Genomic DNA, 21,171 nt, shown 5'->3' on the forward strand with positions numbered 1-21,171 from the left:
ATTATTATATTTTGCTGTTGTAGTAATTTGTTGTGATGTGAATTTTCTCCAGGTGGTAATAAATGTGGGCTTCCAAAGTGTGCAATATATTACAAGCAATATCTGGGCTTGGGACCCATTCGTTTTCTAGTTTGTCATGAAGAAAATCAAAATTTACTTCTACCTACAAATAAAGTGAAGCAATTGACAGATTTGGTAAAACTGGAGACTGCCAATCTTGAGACTGCCACCTTTGTGGTTAACCTATACGCATGTGTGCAGTAAAATGTTTAAAAACAAAAACAACAATCTTGGAATGTGTGAGGCTGAATGTCTCCGAATGATGAAGTCATATTCCAGTTTGGTTTACAAATACCACTCTGTAACACACTAGCAACATTCATGGACACTCACTTTCAGATAATGCTGCATAAATTCACCATATAGAGTTTTATTATGTTAACTACATATATGCAGGGTTTTTTTCTTTTTTTAATCGTGTACTGGGTAACTTATTTTTGGGGTAAATAATTTTTATACACCATCTATTCCAAACACTTGGAAAAATATAATTTACTAGGCCTACATGTGTATGTTTTCAAAGCTATCTTAGGACTATATTATTTTAAAACTCTAGGCTATGACCTCTCACAGTGACCTATGTCATTGCCTGCAACGTTTTTTCCCATATCATAGTGTTAAGATAGCTTTGAAAATATGAGGCCTGAATAATAACATAAAATAAACCAAAACATTCACAAACAAACATTGATGTAGACTGTTTTATTAAACATATAAATATTCATTAGTAACACTGATAAAAATGTATACTTATAATATTGTTAGCACCTTAAATTTAATAAACTACCAGCACTCGGAAATATGGTTGTTGTAAACTTTAACATACATACAAAATTGTAGCATGTTTTATCATACATAAAAAAAATATATTCATTAGTAATAGTGATAAAAACATGTATACTTATAACAGTTAGTACCTTAAAATAAATAATTCACCAGCACTCATAAATATTGTTGTAAAGTGATAATCATATTTAATCAAAAATCACCATATTGTGATGATGTATACATTATTGTATTGTTCTCAGGAATAAAACGAATATTTGTTACGATTTGTCTCAGTCTTATTTGTTAAATGTTTTCACTTATTTTGATGGTTAGTACAAAAACCTTTCTATATGTTTCGCTTTTTCACTCAGAATATATTGTATGTACATGAAAGACCAGTATAAAAATTCAATCTTTTACAGTGTTCATCCTTTCATGATAAATATTTTATAAAACTGAACTATGTACAATAAAACTGCTAAAAAGAGTCCCTCTAAATAAGAACCACCTGTCTACAACAGACACTGATCAACTCAATAGACTGTTTTGAAGCCAATGTGACTGTAAACTGGTAAATATTGGTCACATGCCATTCAGAAAATGGCCATACTGATGACAAGATGGAAAAAACCCAAAATGGCAGGAGTATTTTCTACTACACTGGAGTATACAATATATGTTTTAGTAAATGGAGATCAGATACCGATATAGACAGGTTATATCAAATGGAACTCACATTTATTCAACAGACAATATTATATTTTTTAGATTTTTAAATATATATTATTATTTTTTTTGTCAATGTACAGAAAATATCAAATAATGTACAGAAGATATAAAATATATAATTTTATAAATAAAGTTATGCAAATACACATAATAAAATATACATGCAAAAAGCTTGGACCGGGTATCTGAGATAGCCGTGTACGTTCCCGAGGCACGTGTTAACTCTGGATGTTGGAGGACTTGAAGAAGCTGTACATGAAGATCTCCTGCAGCTCCTGGAGCGCCCCACTGTACGACTGGAGCTGGACCTCCTTGTGTCTCATCACCACATTCAGACTCTTGATCTCGTCTCTGAAACAAATAACAGTAAATGTAAGACTGGAGCTGGACCTCCTTGTGTTTCATCACGACATTCAGACTCTTGATCTCGTCTCAGAAACAAATAACAGTAAATGTAAGACTGGAGCTGGACCTCCTTGTGACCTCAGACTTGTGTCTTCAGTAAATGTAAGATCTGGACCTCCTTGTGTCTCATCACCACATTCAGACTCTTGATCTCGTCTCAGAAACAAATAACAGTAAATGTAAGACTGGAGCTGGACCTCCTTGTGTCTCATCACCACATTCAGACTCTTGATCTCGTCTCAGGATGGAAGAGGATGGAAGGAAGGAAGGAAAGAAATGTTTTATTTAACGACGCACTCAACACATTTTATTTATGGTTATATGGAGTCTCTGAAACAGAGAACAGTAAATGTATGACTGGAGCTGGACCTCCTTGTGTCTCATCACCACATTCAGATGGCGATCTTGTAGGACTTGGTGATGTTAAATAACAGTGTCTACTAGTAGTGTATTCCACTGACCTGGCGCTCGTGATGGCAATCTTGTAGGACTTGGTGATCTGCTCGCGGCCGGTCTGCTGCAGCATGACGACGTTCTTCATGCTCTCGATCTTGAGGTCGTATGAGTCCTGCATGTCTGACAGCTCCTGGCCCTTCTCGTCCAGCTGCTTGCACAGGTTGTTGTAATCTGCAAGACAAAATGGCATACTTTCCACACATCGCTTTTTTTAAGCAACAAACTAGGACAAATGTTTTGTTTCTTAGTTTGTTAGAATCTGCAAAACGAAAGTCATACTTTCCACACCATTGTCTTCCTGGGTGTGTGTGTGTGTGTGTCTTCCTGGATGTGTGTATTGTCTTCCTGTTTGTATGTAGTCTCCTAGGTGTGTGTATTGTCTTCCGGGGGGGGGGGGGGGGGGGGGGGGGGGGGTGGTTTGTCTACTGAGTATGTATCGTCTTCCTGGGTTTGTGTATAGTCTCCTGGGTGTGTGTATTGTCTTCCTGAATGTACTGTCTACTGAGTGTGTGTATTGTTTTCCTGCGTGTGTATTGTCATCCTGGGCATATGTATTCTCTACTGGGTGTGTGTATTGTCTACTGGGTGTGTGTATTGTCTTCCTGTGTGACTGTATTGTCTTCATGGGTGTGTATCGTCTTCCTGGGTCTGTGTATTGTCTTCCTGGGTGTATGTATTGTCTTCCTGGGCATGTACAGGCTGGTAGGTACTGGGTTCGGATCCCAGTCGAGGCATGGGATTTTTAATCGAGATACCGACTCCAAACCCTGAGTGAGTGCTCCGCAAGGCTCAATGGGTAGGTGTAAACCACTTGCACCGACCAGTGATCCATAACTGGTTCAACAAAGGCCATGGTTTGTGCTATCCTGCCTGTGGGAAGCACAAATAAAAGACCCCTTGCTGCCTGTCGTAAAAAAGAGTAGCCTATGTGGCGACAGCGGGTTTCCTCTAAAAACAGTGTCAGAATGACCATGTGTTTGACGTCCAATAGCCGATGATAAGATAAAAAATCAATGTGCTCTAGCGGCGTCGTTAAATAAAACAAACTTTACTTTACTTTTTCCTGGGCATGTGTATTGTCTGCTAGGTGTGTGTATTGTCTTCCTGGGTGTGTGTACTGTCTCCTGGGCATGTGCATTGTCTCCCTGTGTGTGTGTTTTATTGTCTTCCTGTGTGTGTGTTTATTGTCTACTGGGTGTGTGTATTGTCTACTTGTGTGTATTATCTCCTGGGTGCATGTCTTCCTGTGTGTATTGTCTTTCTAGGTGTGTATTTTCATGGGTGTGTATGGTCTTCCTGGATGTATGTGTATTGTTTCCTGGATGTGTCTTCCTCTGTGTGTGTGTATTGTCTTGTTGGGTGTGTATTTTCATGGGTGTGTATATTGTCTTCCTGGGTGTGTGTACTGTCTTCCTGTGTGTGTATTATCTTCCTGCGTGTGTATTGTCTACTGGGTGCGTGTATTGTCTTCCTGTGTGCGTATATGTGTATCGTCTTCCTGGGTGTGCGAGTGTCTTCCTGTGTGTATTGTCTCCTGGGTGTGTCTTCCTGTGTGTGTGTGTGTATTGTCTTTCTGGGTGTGTATTGTCTTTCTGGGTGTGTATTGTATTCCTGGGTGTGTGTATTGTCTTCCCGTTTGTATGTATTGTTTCCTAGGTGTGTGTATGGTCTTCCTGGAGGTGTGTATTGTCTCCTAGGTGTGTGCATTGTTTTTCTGGGTGTGTGTATTGGTGGGGGTTAGTCTCCTAGGTGTGTGTATTGTCTCCTAGGTGTGTGTATTGTCTTTCTGGGTGTGTGTATTGTCTCCTAGGTGTGTGTATTGTCTTCCTGTGTGTGTATATTGTCTTCCTGGGTGTGTGTATTGTCTTCCTGTGTGTGTATTGTCTTCCTCTGTGTGTGTGTGTATTGTATTCGTGTGTGTGTATTGTCTACTGGGTGTGTGTATTGTCTTCCTGTGTGCATGTATGTGTAATGTCTTCCTGGGTGTGTGAGTGTCTTCCTGTGTGTGTATTGTCTCCTGGGTGTGTCTTCCTCTGTGTGTGTGTGTGTGTGTGTGTATTCGGAGGGGTGGGGGGTGTATTGTCTCCTAGGTAAGTGTATTGTCTTCCTGTTTGTGTGTATTGTCTTCCTGTTTGTGTGTATTGTTTCCTAGGTGTGTGCATTGTCTTTCTGGTGTGTGTATTGGTGAGGGTTAGGGTTAGTCTCCTAGGTGTGTGTATTGTCTCCTAGGTGTGTATTGTCTTTCTGGGTATGTGTATTGTCTCCTAGGTGTGTGTATTGTCTTCCTGTGTGTGTATCGTCTTCCTGGGTGTGTATATTGTCTTCCTGTGTGTGTGTATTGTCTTCCTGTGTGTGTATTGTCTTCCTCTGTGTGTGTGTATTGTATTCTTGTGTGCGTGTATTGTCTACTGGGTGTGTGTATTGTCTTCCTGTGTGCATGTATGTGTAATGTCTTCCTGGGTGTGTGAGTGTCTTCCTGTGTGTGTATTGTCTCCTGGGTGTGTCTTCCTCTGTGTGTGTGTGTGTGTATTGTCTCCTAGGTAAGTGTATTGTCTTCCTGTTTGTGTGTATTGTTTCCTAGGTGTGTGCATTGTCTTTCTGGTGTGTGTATTGGTGAGGGTTAGGGTTAGTCTCCTAGGTGTGTGTATTGTCTTTCTGGGTATGTGTATTGTCTTTCTGGGTATGTGTATTGTCTCCTAGGTGTGTGTATTGTCTTTCTGTGTGTGTTTGTCTCCCGGGTGTGTGTGTCGTCTTCCTGGGTGTGTGTATCGTCTACTGGGTGTGTGTATTGTCTTCCTGGGTGTGTGTATTGTCTTCCTGTGTGTGTGTGTATTGTCTACCGAGTGTGTGTATTGTTTCCTGGGTGTGTGTATTGTCTTCCTGTGTGTGTTTGTCTCCTGGGTGTGTGTATTGTCTACTGGGTGTGTGTATTGTCTACCGAGTGTGTGTATCGTTTCCTGGGTGTGTGTATTGTCTTCCTGTGTGTGTTTGTCTCCTGGGTGTGTGTATTGTCTACTGGGTGTGTGTGTATTGTCTACTGGGTGTGTGTATTGTCTACTGGGTGTGTGTATTGTCTCCCGGGTGTGTGTATTGTATACTGGGTGTGTCTTCCTCTGTGTATGTGTGTGTGTATTGTCTCCTGGGTGTGTGTATTGTCTACTGGGTATGTGTATTGTCTACTGGGTATGTGTATTGTCTACTGGGTGTGTGTATCATCTTCCTGGGTGTGTGTATTGTCTACTGGGTGTGTGTATTATCTTCCTGGGTGTGTGTATTGTCTCGTGTGTGTGTGTATTGTCTCATGGGTGTGTGTGTATTGTCTCATGGGTGTGTGTGTATTGTCTCATGGGTGTGTGTATTGTCTTGTGGGTGTGGGTGTGGGTGTGTATATTGTCTTCTGGATGTGTGTGTATTGTCTACTGGGTGTGTGTATTGTCTTCCTGGGTGTGTGTGTGTGTATTGTCTCATGGGTGTGTGTATTGTCTACTGGGTGTGTGTATTGTCTTCCTGTGTGTGTGTATTGTCTCGTGGGTGTGTGTATTGTCTCGTGGGTGAGTGTATTGTCTCGTGGGTGTGTGTATTGTCTCGTGGGTGTGTGTATTGTCTCGTGGGTGTGTGTATTGTCTCGTGGGTGAGTATTGTCTCGTGGGTGTGTGTATTTTCTTCCTGGGTGTATGTATTGTCTCGTGGGTGAGTGTATTGTCTCGTGGGTGAGTGTATTGTCTCGTGGGTGTGTATATCCATTGTTTTACCTGTGAGGACGAGAGCCTTCTCCTTCTCGAGCTGCTCGGCGCGTTCCTTCAGCATGGCCATCTCCTCGAGCTGCCGGTCGATCTCCTGCTGCGACGTCGTCAGCTGGCTCACCTGGTCCTCCACAGAGTTCTCCTTCTTATCGAGGGCCTCCTGTAACGTCACACATCAGACAGACATCAGAGAAATATCAGACAGACGTCACACAAACATTAGACAGAAATCACCCAAATATTAGACAAACATTAGACAAACAAGTGAAAACATTTTGCAGAAAGGAAGAATTAACACTATTTGTTTATTTATTTAAAGTAAAAACAATTGATCATGAGTGTGTCTATTGTCTAATTTTAAAACATTAAACATTAATTGCTTCTAAATTTTCAGTTGACTAGGAATATCTGTATTCCAGATTGTGACAACAAAATGTTGCCTGTTTTCCAGCACTTACCCGTAGCTTCTCCGACTTGTCTCTCTCATCAGCAATGTTCTTCAGCAGTAAGGCACGATCCCGATTCATAGCTTCGAGCTGCTGCAGTTTCATATCATGCTGTTCCTTTATCACGGATGCACTCAACCTCCGCTTGGCCATCTGCAGGTGAGGAACAATACAAGAGGAGTGAGGGACGGAAGAACCGACAGAAGGATGAAACGATAGGAGGATGAAATGTTACAATGAAACGATAGAAGGATGAAATGCCAGAAGGATGAAAAGTTAGAGTTTGGTTTGTTTAACATGCAGTCTGCTGGAGCCTGTAATCAATGGAGATGGACTTGATGCACATCTCAAGTATTTTGTGTAAATAAATGAGCTCAGAAGTGACACACTCTCGTAGCTTTATTACAGTGTGACTAACATAACACTCTGGCAGCTTTATTACAGTGTCACTAAGATAACACTCTCGCAGCTTTATTACAGTGTCACTAAGATAACACTCTCGCAGCTTTATTATAGTGTCACTAAGATAACACTCTCGCAGCTTTATTACAGTGTGACTAAGATAACACTCTCGCAGCTTTATTACAGTGTGACTAACATAACACTCTGGCAGCTTTATTACAGTGTGACTAAGATAACACTCTGGCAGCTTTATTACAGTGTGACTAAGATAACACTCGGGCAGCTTTATTACAGTGTGACTAAGATAACACTCGGGCAGCTTTATTACAGTGTGACTAAGATAACACTCGGGCAGCTTTATTACAGTGTCACTAAGATAACACTCTCGCAGCTTTATTACAGTGTGACTAAGATAACACTCTCGCAGCTTTATTACAGTGTGACTAAGATAACACTCTCGCAGCTTTATTACAGTGTGACTAAGATAACACTCGGGCAGCTTTATTACAGTGTGACTAAGATAACACTCTGGCAGCTTTATTACAGTGTGACTAAGATAACACTCGCGCAGCTTTATTACAGTGTGACTAAGATAACACTCGCACAGCTTTATTACAGTGTCACTAAGATAACACTCTCGCAGCTTTATTACAGTGTCACTAAGATAACACTCTCGCAGCTTTATTACAGTGTGACTAAGATAACACTCTGTCAGCTTTATTACACTGTGACTAAGATAACACTCTCGCAGCTTTATTACAGTGTGACTAAGATAACACTCTCGCAGCTTTATTACAGTGTGACTAAGATAACACTCTCGCAGCTTTATTATAGTGTCACTAAGATAACACTCTCGCAGCTTTATTACAGTGTCACTAAGATAACACTCGGGCAGCTTTATTACAGTGTGACTAAGATAACACTCGGGCAGCTTTATTACAGTGTGACTAAGATAACACTCTGGCAGCTTTATTACAGTGTGACTAAGATAACACTCGCGCAGCTTTATTACAGTGTGACTAAGATAACACTCGCGCAGCTTTATTACAGTGTGACTAAGATAACACTCGCGCAGCTTTATTACAGTGTCACTAAGATAACACTCTCGCAGCTTTATTACAGTGTCACTAAGATAACACTCTCGCAGCTTTATTACAGTGTGACTAAGATAACACTGTCAGCTTTATTATACTGTGACTAAGATAACACCCTCGCAGCTTTATTACAGTGTGACTAAGATAACACCCTCGCAGCTTTATTACAGTGTGACTAAGATAACACCCTCGCAGCTTTATTACAGTGCGACTAAGATAACACTCTGGCAGCTTTATTACAGTGTCACTAAGATAACACTCTGGCAGCTTTATTACAGTGTCACTAAGATAACACCCTCGCAGCTTTATTACAGTGTCACTAAGATAACACCCTCGCAGCTTTATTACAGCGTCACTAAGATAACACCCTCGCAGCTTTATTACAGCGTCACTAAGATAACACTCTCGCAGCTTTATTACAGCGTCACTAAGATAACACTCTCGCAGCTTTATTACAGCGTCACTAAGATAACACCCTCGCAGCTTTATTACAGTGTCACTAAGATAACACCCTCGCAGCTTTATTACAGTGTGACTAACATAACACTTAAAGTTTCTTTTTTGTTTAATGACACTACAAGAGCACATTGATTGATTAATCTTCTGCTATTGAATGTCAAACATTTGGTAATTCTGACATGTAGTCTTAGCGAGGAAACCCACTAAATTTTTCCATTAGTAACAAAGGAACTTTTATATGCTCCATCCGACAGACAGGATAGCACATGCACGTACACATACCACAGCCTTTCACATACCATGGTCATGGTGCACTGGTTGGAATGAGAACGAGCCCTAACGGATCAATCTCAGACCAACGACGCATCAAGCGAGCACCTAACCACTGGGCTACATCCCGCCCAGGTTAATTGTAGTGACTTAAGGTGAGTTTTACAACTTTACAGCCGTTCCACGAACGAATTGTAGCTAAAGTTAATTGTAGTGACTTAAGGTGAGTTTTACAACTTTACAGCCGTTCCACGAACGAAATGTAGCTAAGGTTAATTGTAGTGACTTAAGGTGAGTTTTACAACTTTACAGCCGTTCCACGAACGAATTGTAGCTAAGGTTAATTGTAGTGACTTAAGGTGAGTTTTACAACTGGCACCATAAACTTTACAGCCGTTCCACGAACGAATTGTAGCTAAGGTTAATTGTAGTGACTTAAGGTGAGTTTTACAACTGGCACCGTAAACTTTACAGCCATTCCACGAACGAATTGTAGCTAAGGTTAATTGTAGTGACTTAAGGTGAGTTTTACAACTGGCACCGTAAACTTTACAGCCGTTCCACGAACGAATTGTAGCTAAGGTTAATTGTAGTGACTTAAGGTGAGTTTTACAACTGGCACCGTAAACTTTACAGCCGTTCCACAAAGCAACCTTACAGTAGTCGTAAGTACCCCTTTAGTGACTCACATCTTCTTTGCGAACAAGTGCAAATTTGATAAATAATAAATTGATAACTTTTCGGAACATCTTGGATATATTGATTGGTATCGGACATCCATGAAGTAACTTTGTGAGTTTATTTGCTAAGCGATAATTGCTGAATGCATAAGACATGAGTTGTCTATCCTATTTTATTGTGAAGGTCGTATGAACTAGAATGTTTTTCATTGGACGAAGAGTTTCATAAAAGGTATTTGGTCTATATTAGATCCATTTTTACATAAAAAGTTAGTATCCTTCTCAGAAAATGATTAAATCATCATCTAACTGCCATTTGACACCTATGTTAGTGGCTTACAACTGCCTCATACCTATTGTAAATTTTCACAGTAATTTACAACGATTTTAAAGCCGCACGCCCTAGTTTCATCCAGCGAAAATAAATTATAATTTGGTTAATCTACAAACCTGTAACACACTTAGATCACGTTTGAATCAAATGGAGTGAAAAAGCAGGTTTTATATCGATAAATACCATGGGAATCCCCATGTCCTAATTGCTTGAAATAATTTTGAAAGTTAGTATTCTGATGTCACCGGTAGAAGCACAACAATGCCTACGTCACGACAAATTTCACAGAGTGCGCACAGACTTGGGGTGCGTTCGTTTCACCTCTCCTGGACATGTTCCAACTGTTCTGTCCTGGTTGTATCCCCTCTCCAGATATCATAAGACTTAGTAAAATTATTGGTTTTAAGGGTTTGTAATGTTTTGTATTGAGATACTTACTTGTCTGAACTTTATTGTTACTGAAAATGTTCACGAACTGTGAAGAAAAATCTCACAAATGAACAACAAGCAAACGACAACAAATCGGATGTTGATTACCCGAACCGTGCACGAGAAAACAAACCGAACCAAAATGATAACGGTCACGTGGTATACCAAAGTCTGTGACATTGAAATGAGAATATCCCCTCTAAAAATAGATTAGACCTTGTCTGCTCAACGTTTTTTTCTCAGAGGCCCGTGGCATTTTATGAAATACGAAAAATGCATTTTGTGGTATTACAAACACCAGGATTACCAGGATTAACAAAAAACACTTCAGGTGAATGGAAATGAATATTCTAAATAATAAACGGTAAGTAAAGTGCAATTTTATTTGTGAAAAAATGGGTTTAATAGCGAAAAACAACGGCATAATGGTTAACAACTAGGGTGTGTTCCTTTAAGCTAAGCCATGTTGTGGAATATGTTGGTGATACCACTGGGCTACATCCCACCCCCTCTGTGTTAATTAAGCTGCAGTTCACTTACCGATGCCCGCTCGCACGCGATGGTCACCTCGACACTCTTGTGTATATCGTTACACCCCTAGCTACATGTATACCACTGGGCTACATCCCACCCCCTCTGTGTTAATTAAGTCGTGGTTCACTCACCAACGCCCGCTCCCACGCGATGGTCACCTCGACACTCTTGTGTATATCGTTACATCCCTAGCTACATGTATACCACTGGGCTGTGCCCCGCCCCTCTGTGTTAATTAAGCCGCGGTTCACTCACCAACGCCCACTCCCACGCGATGGTCACCTCGACACTCTTGTGGATATCGTTACATCCCTAGCTACATGTATACCACTGGGCTACATCCCACCCCTCTGTGTTAATTAAGTCGTGGTTCACTCACCAACGCCCGCTCCCACGCGATGGTCACCTCGACACTCTTGTGTATATCGTTACATCCCTAGCTACATGTATACCACTGGGCTGTGCCCCGCCCCTCTGTGTTAATTAAGCCGCGGTTCACTCACCAACGCCCACTCCCACGCGATGGTCACCTCGACACTCTTGTGGATATCGTTACATCCCTAGCTACATGTATACCACTGGGCTACATCCCACCCCTCTGTGTTAATTAAGCCGCGGTTCACTCACCAACGCCCGCTCCCACGCGATGGTCACCTCGACACTCTTGTGTATATCGTTACACTCCTAGCTACATGTATACCACTGGGCTACATCCCACCCCTCGGTGTTAATTAAGCCGCGGTTCACTCACCAACGCCCACTCCCACGCGATGGTCACCTCGACACTCTTGTGGATATCGTTACATCGCTAGCTACATGTATACCACTGGGCTACATCCCACCCCTCTGTGTTAATTAAGCCGCAGTTCACTCACCAACGCCCGCTCCCACGCGATGGTCACCTCGACACTCTTGTGTATATCGTTACACCCCTAGCTACATGTATACCACTGGGCTGTGCCCCGCCCCTCTGTGTTAATTAAGCCGCGGTTCACTCACCAACACCCGCTCCCACGCGATGGTCACCTCGACACTCTTGTGGATATCGTTACATCCCTAGCTACATGTATACCACTGGGCTACATCCCACCCCTCTGTGTTAATTAAGCCGCGGTTCACTAACCAACGCCCGCTCCCACGCGATGGTCACCTCGACACTCTTGTGTATATCGTTACACCCCTAGCTACATGTATACCACTGGGCTACATCCCACCCCCTCTGTGTTAATTAAGCTGCGGTTCACTCACCAACGCCCGCTCCCACGCTCACCTCCACGCGACCCCTGGTATACCACCTCGACACTCCCACGCGATGGTCACCTCGACACTCTTGTGTATATCGTTACATCCCTAGCTACATGTATACCACTGGGCTACATCCCACCCCCTCTGTGTTAATTAAGTCGTGGTTCACTCACCAACGCCCGCTCCCACGCGATGGTCACCTCGACACTCTTGTGTATATCGTTACACCCCTAGCTACATGTATACCACTGGGCTGTGCCCCGCCCCTCTGTGTTAATTAAGCCGCGGTTCACTCACCAACGCCCGCTCCTACGCGATGGTCACCTCGACACTCTTGTGGATATCGTTACATCCCTAGCTACATGTATACCACTGGGCTACATCCCACCCCTCTGTGTTAATTAAGCCGCGGTTCACTAACCAACGCCCACTCCCACGCGATGGTCACCTCGACACTCTTGTGGATATCGTTACATCCCTAGCTACATGTATACCACTGGGCTACATCCCACCCCTCTGTGTTAATTAAGCCGCGGTTCACTCACCAACGCCCACTCCCACGCGATGGTCACCTCGACACTCTTGTGTATATCGTTACACCCCTAGCTACATGTATACCACTGGGCTGTGCCCCGCCCCTCTGTGTTAATTAAGCCGCGGTTCACTCACCAACGCCCGCTCCTACGCGATGGTCACCTCGACACTCTTGTGGATATCGTTACATCCCTAGCTACATGTATACCACTGGGCTACATCCCACCCCTCTGTGTTAATTAAGCCGCGGTTCACTAACCAACGCCCACTCCCACGCGATGGTCACCTCGACACTCTTGTGGATATTGTTACATCCCTAGCTACATGTATACCACTGGGCTACATCCCACCCCTCTGTGTTAATTAAGCCGCGGTTCACTCACCAACGCCCACTCCCACGCGATGGTCACCTCGACACTCTTGTGTATATCGTTACACCCCTAGCTACATGTATACCACTGGGCTGTGCCCCGCCCCTCTGTGTTAATTAAGCCGCGGTTCACTCACCAACGCCCGCTCCCACGCGATGGTCACCTCGACACTCTTGTGTATATCGTTACACCCCTAGCTACATGTATACCACTGGGCTACATCCCACCCCCTCTGTGTTAATTAAGTCGTGGTTCACTCACCAACGCCCGCTCCCACGCGATGGTCACCTCGACACTCTTGTGTATATCGTTACACCCCTAGCTACATGTATACCACTGGGCTACATCCCACCCCTCTGTGTTAATTAAGCCGCGGTTCACTCACCAACGCCCACTCCCACGCGATGGTCACCTCGACACTCTTGTGTATATCGTTACACCCCTAGCTACATGTATACCACTGGGCTGTGCCCCGCCCCTCTGTGTTAATTAAGCCGCGGTTCACTCACCAACGCCCGCTCCCACGCGATGGTCACCTCGACACTCTTGTGTATATCGTTACACCCCTAGCTACATGTATACCACTGGGCTACATCCCACCCCCTCTGTGTTAATTAAGTCGTGGTTCACTCACCAACGCCCGCTCCCACGCGATGGTCACCTCGACACTCTTGTGTATATCGTTACACCCCTAGCTACATGTATACCACTGGGCTACATCCCACCCCTCGGTGTTAATTAAGCCACGGTTCACTTACCGATGCCCGCTCCCGTGCGATGGTCACCTCGACACTCTCGTGCATGGACGTGGCCTGCGTGACGTGCACTGTGAGCTCCTCAATGTTCTTCTGCAGCATGGTGCGCGTCTCCTCGACGTTGCCAAGCAGATTCTTGGCCTGCTGCACTTCCATCTCGAGCGCCACCAGCAAGTTACATTTCTGAACCAGCTCCTCCATCGTCTGCCGGTACACCCGCTCCACCTCCTCCGACTGCAATAACACAACACACCGCACGCTCACAGATCTTTATCATGTACTCTTACAGATCAAATCGCACTTTTCACTTGACCCAGTTTTCTCAGTTATGGCCCTTAATTCGGGGGATATGAAAATTTGTTTCTCCCCCTTTTTTGGTTGGGGGGGGGGGGGGGGGGGGGGGGGGGGAATGCCTGAAGATATTATGATGAAATTTTGTACATAGCTTTACCATGTACTCTAACAGAACAAGTTTGACTTTCATGGCAATTTACACATTTTTCACAGAGTTATGGCCCTTGAATTAGGAGATATGAAAATTTGTTTCTCCCCCTTTTTAAGGCCAGCTTTAACATGTACTCTGACAGATCAAGTTTGACTTTCATGGTGATTTACACATTGTCACAGAGTTATGGTCCTTAAACTTAGGCGATTAGAAAATTGGTTGAGCCCAAAAGAGGACATGTACTGCTTTAGCAGTTCTCTTAGAATGCTGGTTTAAGTAAAGTCCAAACCACATTGTTAACAACTATGATCAATTATGAGTTATAAGTGAATGAGTGACCGCTGGGGTAATGGAAGAGAGTTGCGAGTGAGCGCTGGCGTAATGGAAGAGAGTTATGAGTGACTGCTGGTGTAATGGAAGAGAGTTATGAGTGACTGCTGGGGTAATGGAAGAGTTATGGGTGACCGCTGGGGTAATGGAAGAGTTATGGGTGACCGCTGGGGTAATGGATGAGAGTACGAAGCCACTCACAGTCAAGCGCTCCCTGTCGATCTTGGCCTCCAGGTCCTTCTTGTCGATTGTGAGTTTCTTGATGTCCTCCATTAGCTGTTTGATCTTTGTCCGGAGCTGCTCGTTCTGCAGCTGGGCCTGGTCGAGGATGCACTTCACCTGTTGCAGCTCTGTCCGGAGGCACACGATTATCTCCGCCTTCTTCTTCAGCTCATCCACAGCCTCCCGGTTCAAATCCTCAGACTGGGTGTACTGCAACACAACACAACACACAGTCACATAATAGTTCTTTGGACTGTCAGTGTTTCTGCCAGAAAGAAATTTGTGGGTATGTCACTATGGAATTGAATGCAACCACAGTCCACAGAGGGTATGGGGGCCTCCCCAAGAAAGAAAATGGGTTAAGTTTATGGTTAGGGTTAAAAAAAATCATACAGTAATGATAAGAGTAATTAATTTTGTCAAAAGGTTAACTTAAAAAATATATAATCTGCAAAACAATGAGGTATGCTACTATGCTACTCGTTTTACTCTATGGCAAAAACCCTGACTGTGTATACTGTAACACAACACAATTAACACAAAACAGTCAAGTCACCTAACAGTTTGATTGCTCGGCCTGCAACACAACACACACACACACATTTACTTGAGGATGAAAATGCACTTGTTTCCCCCCTCCCTCCTATTCCATATAAATAAAGATAAAACTCTGACTTGTGCCCCACCCACTACAACTGTGCCCTTTCCACTAGATGTGTGCCCCCCCCCCCCCCCCCCCCCAATACTGTTCCTGGCAAATCCAAATCTGAAAACACAGTAGGATTGATCTATTTTCTTATTTCAAATGTTTATTGCAGTATTTTAGTAATACATTGTCGACTTTTGAGTAAAAATAGCCATTTCAAACACCATCAGCTGGTCATGTCATTAGGTAATCCCAAAACAGGAGCTATATAATTAAAGAATACGTATATTTCTCACTTAAAATAAGGCAATATTTGACGAAGTCCATACACAGTCTGTATGCTTGCAAAATTGTAGGCCTATATAAAACATAATACACCTGCTGTTGTTTAAGTAACCATGTGGTTCGACTTAAAAAGTTGGTGACTAATAAAATGCATGTTTTAAATTACTACCATAGATTTCAATAGGCATCCAATCACATACATTCTTACAAATGTGCTGAATTTAAATTTTACTTCTACTACTACTACTACTACTGAAGCTACTAAAGCACACACAGACAAAAGTGTGTATTTCCAGGAACTAAATCCTATAGAGAAAAAAAGGCTGACCCTAATTTCTGTTTCAATGTATTTTTTTTTTATCGTTTTTTTTTTTTCAAATTATTTTATTGGCAGGTGAATAGAGTGAAAATGTAAGGGGTGGAGAAAAAAAATTAAGTTGACTGGCCCAATATGTATCTAAAAAATTTAAAGCATGTTCCCAGAAACACAATTTTTTTTGTCTAAAGTGATATTTCTCAAGCTGCCTATCTCAGATTAAACTGCCGTGAGCGAGGCCAACAACACAAGAACCAACCACCTACCAATGGCCATCAATAGGCTAGGTTCCAATAACGAGTCATTCTCGGCATACAAAGTTCAAAAACAACATGTAGCTTCTTTTTTACCTTTCGGTGAACCGTTTCAAAATGTGCCAAAATTCCTTCATGAAAATTGCGCCATATATTTCCTTTTTGACTTAATCCTACGGGATATTCAAATTCAATAGCACCCCAAAATTACCCCCGCCCGCTACTGACCCTAAATGGGCTGCTTGTGCTCCCTTGCATTTGCCAGCTTGGGCGGTCCCCTCTCCCACCAACCACAACCCTTTTCCTGTCCTGGATGGAGAGCCCATGACAGGCATGCCCTACAACAGCTTGCTCTGACTGTGCACGTAAAAGCCTACGGCGTGACGTACCTGTGTCTCCAACATTGCGATGTATTCTTGCAGGTAGAAGAGCTCCTGTTGTGTGGCCTGCAGCTCGGATTCACACTGGTGGTACAGCGTCATGATCTTCATCAGCAGCTGTTCTCGGTCGTCCAGCTCCAACTGGAACATGTTCAGCTGCACAAATAACAAGACCATCACGGAACAATGATTTCATCCATGCAAATTTGTCACACAAAAAACAAAAACAAATTTGTTTAGCTTATTTATGACTTATCTGTATATGAAGAGTTCATTTCCAAATTTACATTTTGGTTTTGTTTAACGACAACACTACAGCACATTCATTGATTTATCATTGACTACTGGATATCAAACATTTGGTCATTTTAACAAAGTCTTAAATTTTTCCATTAGTAGCAAGGGATCTTTTATATGAACTATCGCACATACAGGACAGCACTTATCACCGCCCTGGACATACAAGTCATGGTGCACTGGCTGGAACGAGAAATAGCCCTATAGCCTTACCAAGTGGGAATGATCTCAGACTGACTGTTCATCAGACAAGCTCTTTATCACTAGGCTACGTCCCTTACCTCATTTCCAAACCACCAATTTCCATATTTTGAAGTTTGTAGTGATACTGTTATACTGTTATACTGTTAATACAACAAGGAAGTTTCCATGAAAACACAATATATGCCCACTGAACAGTGTGTTAAATCTGTGCTTCATTTGATGTCCTATACATGTCGACTATACCATGTTTTACTCAAAATGACAAGATGGACACACCATTTTCAAACAGAATTTTTCATAATACACATTGTAAAACCAATCATAACACTTGATGTCAGTAAAAAAAGAAATTGTTGATGAAAATGAAATTAGGAGTCCACACACACCCAAAGACACACATACACACACACACACACACACACACACACACATCGAGACAGCACACATACCTGTTTGTTAGGAATGGAGCCGTCACCCCCGGCGTCGACCTGCCTCTCGAGGATGGACTTGAGTTCCTCGAGCTTCATGATCTCATGGATGGCCTCCTTGCCCCATAGACTCTCCTCAAACAGCCTGCGCTGGTCATCAACCAGCAGGCTGTTCAACCGCTTCAACTCATCCTGCAAACAAAACACAACCATCAGTTACTTCACTGTCACAGTTACTGTCAAAACACAACCACCAGTTATTTCACTGTCACAGTTACTGTCAAAACATAACCACCAGTTATTTCACTGTCAGATACTGTCAAAACACAACCATTTCATTTCACTGTCACAGTTACTGTCAAAACACAACCATTTCATTTCACTGTCAAAACACAACCATTTCATTTCACTGTCAAAACACAACCATTTCATTTCACTGTCAAAACACAACCATTTCATTTCACTGTCACAGTTACAACACAACCATTTCATTTGAAACTGTATCTTTGTGTAACGTAGGAATCACCCAGTGGGCGACCACATGACCTACATCACGATATGGAGCAGCCCCTTTTAAATGTTTCACCCCCTCCCTTGCATTACAGTGTCACAGATAAGCAGTGTAATGGAAAATGAAACGATATTATTTGATATTTAAAATTTAAATTAAGGGGTTTTTTGTGGGGGTTTTAAAGAAAATAATTATATTTTTTTTATGGATTTATACTGATAATTTTTTTTTTTATAATTATTTTTTTAAACAACATAATTCAAAATTTTACAGATTTATATTATTACTTTATTGCCAAAGTTAATGACAGTATTTAAAAGAATATTCCAATTTACTTTTTGCTACACTGTGTGAGGCTTGTAGACATAACTTTGTTCAGCCATTCAGCAATCGCTGAAATGAGTTTTGACACGCCCCTGGTCCAACTCGGCTCGAGTTATCTCTAGCCCTCCCGTTATTGATATGTTGTAGGTAACTCGAGCTGGGTCTAACTATGGATTGTACCACGCTTTGATGTCGGTCCCTTTGATTTTACCCATGGTGTATCCCATTGTTAGACCACGGGCGTGTCTGACCTAAATTTTAGCGATTGCTGAATGGCTGAAGAAAGTTACGCCTACAGGTCACATATAGTTCAGCAGGAAGTAAATTAGAACATTGTTTTAAAAAGTAACACTTTCACTAACATTACTAATAATGCTACAATATAAATCTGTAACGGGGGCGTGGTACAAGCTAGTTACATCATCCTTTTCCGAAAGATTTGTCTAGTTAGATCACGGTTATTGCGGCCGTTGAGTGACGGGTGTAATAGATCTCGGGCTACGCTCTCGATCATTACACCCGTCACTCAACGGCCACAAAAACCGTGGTCTAACTAGACAAATCTCTCGGAAAAGGATGATGTAACTATAAGATACTCCACGGCAAGATCAATGGAACCGACGCCATAGAGTGTAGTACAAATAAAAGAGCCGTCACACGCCTGCAACTTACCTTCATACGTAACCATGACGTCAGAAACAGAAAACACGGCGCAAAGTTTTACGTCAAATGTAAACACAGAAGTAAAAGTTGACAAGCTGTTTGCGCAGTTTTGAAGAATCTAAGAAGATGGAATTTAATTTTCTTCATCACATGCAGATCAGTTTAAGCGTGGGCGTACGGGCCCCCATTTTTGTAGGGGGCAGGCTGTGGCTTTTGCCCGAATTGAACGAAAATGCCCGCATCTGGATAACAACATTTATTGGTATTAGCATTACTGCCAAACAGCTATATAGGGTTGTTGCCAACGAATAACTACGAATTTTCACATGGATTACAGCTAATTTTGAGGATAAAATGATGCAAATACATGGTAAAAGTGTCTCACGTTAGCACATTCTGCTATATATTTCTATCATTTTTGGCCGAATTTGAGGTGTTGCTCCAGTACCTTCTCACGTCAAACCAAATTCAAATTGAAATTATTTATAAAAAAAAAACAGGTACCTTTTTGTCGGAGGATCCGACGGACTATAGGGTCGTATTGGGATATGCATGGGTCTTCTACTCGCTGACCTGTTCTGTGAAAGTTCACTACATTCAACACCACTATTTCTCTTCATATTTCTATCAACAAATTAAATACTGAAAACTAAATTTAACAATACTACATTTTTAATTTCAGTTATATATTTTACCATTGTCTGGAAACCCATATTCCGGTCATCTATAAACAAAAAATGTGTCGCCTGTAAGCATATTCCCCAGTACGGTAATAGCTGAACAGTTTCATTGATATACCTTTATTATACATTATTATGACGTCATTACATAAGCTGGTCTAGACGTTAGCAACTTAGTGTGTCATTTTACGTTTTAATGGATAAATCCTCGAAAGGTGTGTTGTTGTTGGGTTTTTTTTGTTTTTTAAATTATTATTATTAAATTAATATTAGTATTTAAAAGTACTTTTGGGTGTTGTATGGGACAATATTCAGGTAGCTTCTTGAATTTGAATGACGTCGATATTCTAATGACGTCATTTAGCATCTCCTTACAATAACAATAAAATGGTGCATGTTTCCATCTTCAAAGTAGCCCAGTGGTAAAGCGCTCGCTTGATGCGCGGTCGGTTTGGGATGGATCCCAGTCAGTGGGCCCACTGCGCTATTCCTCGCTCCAGCCAGTGCACCACGACTGGTATATCAAAGGCCGTTGTATGTGCTATCCTGTCTATGGGATGGTGCATATAAAAGATCCCTTGATGCTAATCAAAAAGCGTAGCCCACGAAGTGGCGACGGCGGGTTTCCTCCCTCAATATCTGTGTGGTCCTTAACCATATGTCCGACGCCATATAACCGTAAATAAAATGGGTTCAGTGTGTCGTTAAATAAACCATTTTCTTCCATCTTCAAAATGCTGAGCAAATTCCAATACAAGATTGCTATTGCTATTGATTTTTTAAATTAATAATGCACCTGACTGTGAATCAGCCGGAGTTCCTGCAGTGTTGTTGGAGCGTCGATCCATTTCATCCCAGACATGTTCTATTGGTGACAAATCTGGGGATCTGGCAGACCAGGGTAGCACATTAAAATTGTTCTGATTCAGATACTGCTGCACAACTCTAGCAATATGTGGTCTGGCGTTATCGTGTTGTAATGTCATTCTGGGGCTGTTCTGTTGCAAAAACGGTAACACAGTTGTTTGCAAACTTTCATCTCGGTATCTCACAACATTCAAATTGCCTTCAATCACAACCACCTGGGTCCAGCCTGTGGCTGTAATTCCACCCCATATCATAACGCCACCACCTCCAAAACGACCCCCCTTCAAGAACACATGGCGTGACGTAACGTTCACCGTGACGTCTGTAAACACGTGTCCTGCCGTCAAATCTGTGGAGAAGGAAACAGGATTCATCAGTGAAGGGGACACGTCTCCAGTCACGTGCTGTCCATCGCAGGTGTTGTCTGCACCACTGGAGACGTCGACGTCGATGTTCTGGCGTCAGGATTGGCCTTCTGGCTGGGCGTCTAGTACGGATGCCGTAGATGCGTAGACGTCGTCGGACTGTCGTCGCTAATACACCTCTGTTGCCAGGGATGGTACGGGCTGTGAGGGTTGTTGGCTGGAACCTGTTTTGCAGATGCG

The 21,171-nt window shown here is 42.5% G+C and overlaps 1 protein-coding gene across 3 annotated transcripts in view; it reads right to left on the reverse strand.

The window, feature by feature from the left end:
* Positions 1–747: 747 nt before the first annotated feature.
* Positions 748–21,171, reverse strand: part of LOC121379542 (titin-like) — an 82,731-nt gene continuing 62,307 nt past the window's right edge. For all 3 annotated transcript variants that reach the window (XM_041508189.1, XM_041508201.1, XM_041508196.1), the window contains 8 exons: positions 17,543–17,713; positions 16,602–16,748; positions 14,691–14,921; positions 13,718–13,948; positions 6,620–6,760; positions 6,171–6,321; positions 2,424–2,589; positions 748–1,908 (listed from right to left, as the gene is read on the reverse strand). In XM_041508189.1, the coding sequence (XP_041364123.1) occupies positions 1,776–1,908; positions 2,424–2,589; positions 6,171–6,321; positions 6,620–6,760; positions 13,718–13,948; positions 14,691–14,921; positions 16,602–16,748; positions 17,543–17,713 (1,371 nt within the window). In that variant the 3' untranslated portion in view covers positions 748–1,775. The remainder of the gene's footprint in view (positions 1,909–2,423; positions 2,590–6,170; positions 6,322–6,619; positions 6,761–13,717; positions 13,949–14,690; positions 14,922–16,601; positions 16,749–17,542; positions 17,714–21,171) is intronic.

This window comes from Gigantopelta aegis, chromosome 2 (assembly GCF_016097555.1).
Source record: "Gigantopelta aegis isolate Gae_Host chromosome 2, Gae_host_genome, whole genome shotgun sequence".
NCBI lineage: Eukaryota > Metazoa > Mollusca > Gastropoda > Neomphalida > Peltospiridae > Gigantopelta > Gigantopelta aegis.